The 6,000-nt window shown below is 36.4% G+C and overlaps 1 protein-coding gene across 1 annotated transcript in view; it reads left to right on the top strand.

The window, feature by feature from the left end:
* The first annotated feature begins 1,349 nt into the window (after positions 1–1,349).
* ANGPT2 (angiopoietin 2) overlaps positions 1,350–6,000 on the top strand; it is a 47,631-nt gene continuing 42,980 nt past the window's right edge. Inside the window, exon 1 of the mRNA XM_081341092.1 lies at positions 1,350–1,778. Coding sequence (XP_081197218.1) covers positions 1,488–1,778 — 291 coding nt within the window. The 5' untranslated portion in view covers positions 1,350–1,487. The remainder of the gene's footprint in view (positions 1,779–6,000) is intronic.

Below are 6,000 nucleotides of genomic sequence, written 5' to 3'. Positions count from 1 at the left end.
TAGTATCTGGGGTACCTACATGGTTTGTGACAAGGGTACCTTGGGAATCATCTTTTTGCAAAGGTAGACTCTACCCATCCAACTTGATCTAACAAATTGGGCATGTTGCAGGTCCCATCAGCTAAAGAGTATTGGGTGGTGAGGATGAGAAGACAGGCTTTTTAGCAGTGGCCACTGCTCTATGATACACCCTCCCTTTGGAGATTAAAATGGTCCCAATCCTATTAGCTGTTCATATTTGCCTGGGTTGCCGAATGTGCTACGGGCCCCATTTCCTGGTTGTACACCTAACTGGTCAAGTATCTCAGCTGCTATGTATATTTAATCTGGATGTTTTTAGTGTTTTTACTGTTTTAAAATGCTTGTTTTTTTTAACTGTAATCTGTTTTTTTGAATTGTAAGCTGCCCAGAGGCATTGGTTGAGATGGATGGCTAAAGAAATTGGATGAATGTATGAATAAATAAATAAATATTTGAAGTGTAGGGTCTCTACATAAATAGGCCTTCATGAGTTTCCTTTATAAGTGTGTGTGTGTGTGTGTGTGTGTGTTTGTGTGTGGGGGGGGAAATTGGAGGAGACAAAGGAGATTTTAAAAGTGTATTTTCAGCATATGGTTTCTTTCTCCCAAAATTAACTCCCAGGGTTCTATATACTGACCTCTTAAAAGCAGTAAATGGTTTCTTAATACGTTAGGTCAAATATTCACTGAATTCTCTTCCACAGTTAAAGGGAAGTCTGCTTTTGTCAGAAAGAAAGATTCCATTTACACAGAATGTTAAGGAAATCCCACAATGTCAACCGGGTGAAACTCAAGGGGATTTTTCCCATCTTCCCAGCAAGATAGAAAGGAATCTATGTGACTGCTTCTAAAGTGTTAACAAGAATGGTTGCCTTCTTGCTGCTGTAAAACGCACCCTACATAAGAGAAGGATGCATTACGTCTCAGCGTCTATGACAGATGTCGCAGTCCCTTCACTGAGGAAGTTTACACTGCTCTCACAGCTGATCCCTTGTTCCCCCTAGACAGATTTCCTGCCACTCAGGACAGGAATAAAACAGCATGCTCTGAACCGTCATGCTGCCTTGCAAAGCAGTCCTCACCAGAAAGATAACAGAGACCCGCAGAGAGAGGAGTGTTTTGAGCTGCACATGCCTCCTGAGCTGTCTTAGGAGTGCTTCTGAAGACGAGAACAGTGGACTGCTGGTGTGTCTATCGTATCTCTCTATATCTATATCTCTGCATGAAGAAAAAATATATGAAAATACAACACCTGAAAATGGAGCACAGATCAAGCAGCAGCTGAGGAAAATCTGCCTGTGACAGTTTGCACTCAGCCACGCTCTCGGGACACAGGAAGAAACTCTTTCGTCTGTCTTTGCACATGTCACCGGGGTGCTGACTGACTGTTCAGAGAGATTCTCAGGATCCATCTGAATCTTTGACAAAGTTCAGCCGGTTGATTTTTTTTTTTTAACCAAGGAGAAGATGAAACTGCCTCTTTGTTTTCTCTTGAGCTGCAATCTTGTTCTAATAGCAGGCTATAATTCCTTTCGGAGAAGCCTCGAGACTCTAGGCAAGAAGCAATACCAAGTCCAGCACGGATTGTGCAGCTATACTTTCCTTCTGCCTGAGATGGACAATTGCCGGTCTTCCTCCACTACCTCGTATGTCTCTAATGCTGTGCAAAGAGATGCCCCGTTAGAGTACGATGATTCCATACAGAGGCTTCAGCTGCTGGAAAATATGCTGGAAAACAACACTCAATGGCTAATGAAGGTAACAAAGAGTCTCTTTTCTGCTCTATATAGAAGCTCATGCTGAATAGCACTAATATGCTCTTCTTTTTTTTATAGTGGAGTAGGTTATATTTCAGGGCAAAGTATTTGGATATTCTTAGTAAACAACTTTGCCCAAAGTTAATAAAATTGCATGTTGTCACAGCAGAGTCACAGAAAGAAAGTGACAGCAGAGTGACAGAAAGAAAGCAGAGTGAGGAAGCTTATTTCCTGGGCAGAATCATTCATCGAATAATGCGTTTTAAAATGTTATACTTTTGCTTTTTGAAGAAAGCTCTGATATGAGCCATCTATGAATGGTGTGTGTGTGTGTGTGTGTGTGTGTGTGTGTGTGTGTGTGTGTGTGTGTGCGCTCATATTTTCAGAAAACTGTGCTGCATGTGTGGGTGTCTGCATACCTCCATGCTCCTGAGTTATATCTGGCATCGCATTTTCAGATATTCATTCCATCAGAATTTAGTCCCAGTTTAAAATTAGATTTGGATTATATGCAGGTTACACATTGGAAAACCTATTAAAAGCTGTCTCATGCAAAAATCAGCAAGCAACTCACCCTCACCTGTGCACCAGTTATAAGGAATGAAAACCAACTGGGTATATATGGCTAAAAAGCAAGACATGTAACTTCCCTATGTGAGATTCAAAGCATTTGGGTCATAATGCCAAAAACATGAATATCATTGACCATGTTGTGGAATAACAGATCTATGAACGACAGAATCTGACAGTAAAGTATTAATTATTGTCTATGATTTACAAGTAACTTAAGTCTAGAGCAAAAGAAGGTCCATTTTCAAGGGATAATACTTACTGAACATTAGATTATATTCTTCTTGGTAAAATAACATTGCATAGTGAGAAATTATGTTTTCTCAAGACTATATTTTGATGCCAGTAACTCATCTGGTTGAATGCGGGGAAATGTGAAGTATGGATAATAAAATAAATGTCAGAACAAGTTCCTGCACAAAAGAAACCTAATAATTACATGACCAATACAGAAAATCTCTATGTTTTACAATGAGCTTTACTTCCAGGTAGGCACTGATGTCAACCTAAATAAAAATGTGTGGTCACATGATATCCCATGTGCTCTAATTTTAAAAATGTCAGATTTATTCAAAACTAGATTCCAGTTAGGTAGGCGACACTCATTCCACAGGAAGTTTAATAAGAATTCTAGCTTTTGCTACAGTATGTTTCTTTGTATATTATATAGGATTCTGTAGCTACATCACACAATACTGTAAAAGCATTGCACATCATTTAATTTATTGTCTAAAGGTGTCTGTTTGAACTGTTCTTGCACTGTGAATGGCAATTGATAGCTGCTATAGTCAATATAGCAGTGATGCTTCCAAACCAGACTGTGATGCTATATGACAGGATGCTCTCGATCATTCCCCTGTAGAAAGTGGTCAGGACAGGGGAAGGAAGATGTGTTTTTCTCATAGAGTCATTCTATATATATTTACTCAGGAGAAATCCCAGTGAAATGAATGAGATATATTCCTAAGCAACTAAACATTTTGATTGTACTATAAGCTGTAGGCATTCAGTGGAAATGGCAGAGATGAGCATGGTTTGATGCTAATGTTAATTTCAAAAAGAAAATGTGGACTAACAACATAAATCCTAAAAAAACCAACCAAGGAAATTCTGGATTACATTCAACATTCTCACAGTGCATTTGTCAGTTGAACAAAAAAATTGGATTAAAACTATTTGGATTTAGCTTCCATTATCTTTACTTTTTGCTTGTAAATCTCTCTATAATTATTTATGGCCATTCAACTTAGCAAAGCCATAAGAACTACAGTCCTACATTTGGAGAGCCACCTTTCCATTTTTAACATTTGGTTCTCACATTTATTTTTAGCTTATAATTTGTTTAACTTAGCCTTTTGCAACCTTCTGATCTCTAGTACATATATTTAAAATCAACACTTCTATGCTGGAAAATCTGATTAATGTAGATTTGTTCCTGCTTTTATAAATATTAGTTTCATGTTGGGAGAACAGACCTTGTTTACTACTGTCTACATTTAATTATTTCTAGTATCAATTATCTATAATAGTTTTACTCATAATGTTGCCTGCATCATCAAGCAGTATTGCATTTCCCATCTTGAATCAATCATCAAAAGGAAGTGTTGTGTTTCTGAATGGACAGTGAACTGTCTGAATGGAAGAGACTGAATTCACTGTGCTTGCATTACAATAGAAAGCTGGACAATGTCCAAGTTACATCCTGGATACTAAAAGAAAATTAACATTTCACAAATTCCTGGAAAACTACATTTGGGCACTCTTGTTCTTACAGTTAAAATAAGATTAACGTTATTAGTATAAATGTGTAATGTGTAATCTCTTTTAACCTCTTGCAAAAAATACTAATATTTCTGATATCTTATTAAAACTAAAAACCAACTCACAACAATATATTTCAACAAATTCTACAAATCACATTTTGGGAGAAAGATAAAAAAATAAAATATATGGGACTTCTAATCCTCTGTACCATATTGTTTCTTTTTAAGCACAAATCCTGGAATTTCTGTATTAGCTTCACCAATTTGGCCAATTTTTAATTTTAAGTAACCGTTTAGACTTAACTGTATCTAGGTTAAAATTTAATTTTAAAATTAAATGGTATACAGTATTATTTCTTTCCCAATCCTAACGCCAATTAAATCATCAATTTTATTTAAAGAGGTGGGGTGGTCTCCCAAAATTCATTTTTCATTTTAGGGGCCATGGTACTGCAAAGTTTGAGAACGTCTGGTGTAGACTAAATAATAACAACTGATTAATGAATTTCTAAAAGAGTTAACCAGATAATAGAATTCTATTTCTGAACTCAGTTGCAAGCTATAATAGGTGCAAGAAATAGAAGAGTAGGAATATTTTATATTTAATAAATATTCTATCAGACTGCAAGCAGGTACCAGACCCAATTTTGTAATAGTAGATAGCTCCAATGACTTTGCAGCAAAAGTATTCCATGATAGGATTTCGGGGTTGTCTTCAATGAAGTTTATTATATAAACCATGGTTATGCTTTCTTTCTTTTCTTTTCTTTTTTCTTTTTTTCTTTTCTTTCTTTTCTTTCTTTCTTTCTTATCTATCTCTCTATCTCTCTATCATCTATCTATCTATCTATCTATCTATCTATCTATCTATCTATCTATCTATCTATCTATCTATCTATCATATTGTTATAATGCTTGTTGATGAAGCAGAAGCAATGAACCTGCATAAGAACCATCTTATATTTTATTCTTCTACAGTTACAGGAAGGCAGAATAACATTTGAAGATCCCTCACATAGGTTAAACCTACAGATTCTACACTGTAGCTATCCTGACTGAGTTGGCTAGCATTTTATTTATCAAATACATGGTTTAATTGATTTAACTGCATATGCTAGTCAGATATTTAATCCATTCATTAGATTGAAATGGTAATAAAGTATATGGACTGCTTATCATACTGCTTATCTCCACTGCTGATTTCACACCTACTAACTTGCCTTATCTCTGATGTCTGTATAATCAGTGAACCAGCCACTTGATCATGGACAGTTCTGGATCACCCACGTACTTCAAATACCTAGTTTTCTACACTGAAAATGTCTATACTGAATGTATGGATATTGGTAGATAGGACTAGCAGCAAGTATGATATCAGGGGATTCAGTTTAGCTAGCATTTAAGCATAGATTCAGCTCAGAGCATCAGGGCTTTTTTCCTCATAGAACGCTCAGAACGGAGTTCCGGCACCTTTTTTGGATGGAACCTTGTAGCGTAGGTAAGGCGGGTTGTATGACATGTGTGAGTTCCGGCACCTTTTTCTTTTACAAAAAAAGCACTGCAGAGCATTAATACCATTAGTGAATTAACAGAACTCTGCTGATTTGTAGTAGATTACAGAAGTTTTAAAGTTCGCTTTGTCTCCATAATAAACACAACTGACCTGGCAGTAATCCTAGCAACTTGTGAACTGTACCAGTTTTTATTTATGATTATTCTGCCAAGTACACTAAAGTATTTGCAAGAATGTTCTAAAGATCTTTCTCACAGAGAAACAACACCTAAGGAAAAGTAAGCAATTGAGACTGTACGATCTGCTTTAACTTTCACTCATAGCTTGCATGAGGAATAATAGGCATGTGACGTTTATTTGATTACCATGATCAGCAT

Source organism: Vipera berus, assembly GCF_964194415.1.
Source record: "Vipera berus genome assembly, chromosome: 1".
Taxonomy (NCBI): Eukaryota; Metazoa; Chordata; class Lepidosauria; order Squamata; family Viperidae; genus Vipera; species Vipera berus.
This window is presented reverse-complemented; position numbering and strand designations above follow the sequence as displayed.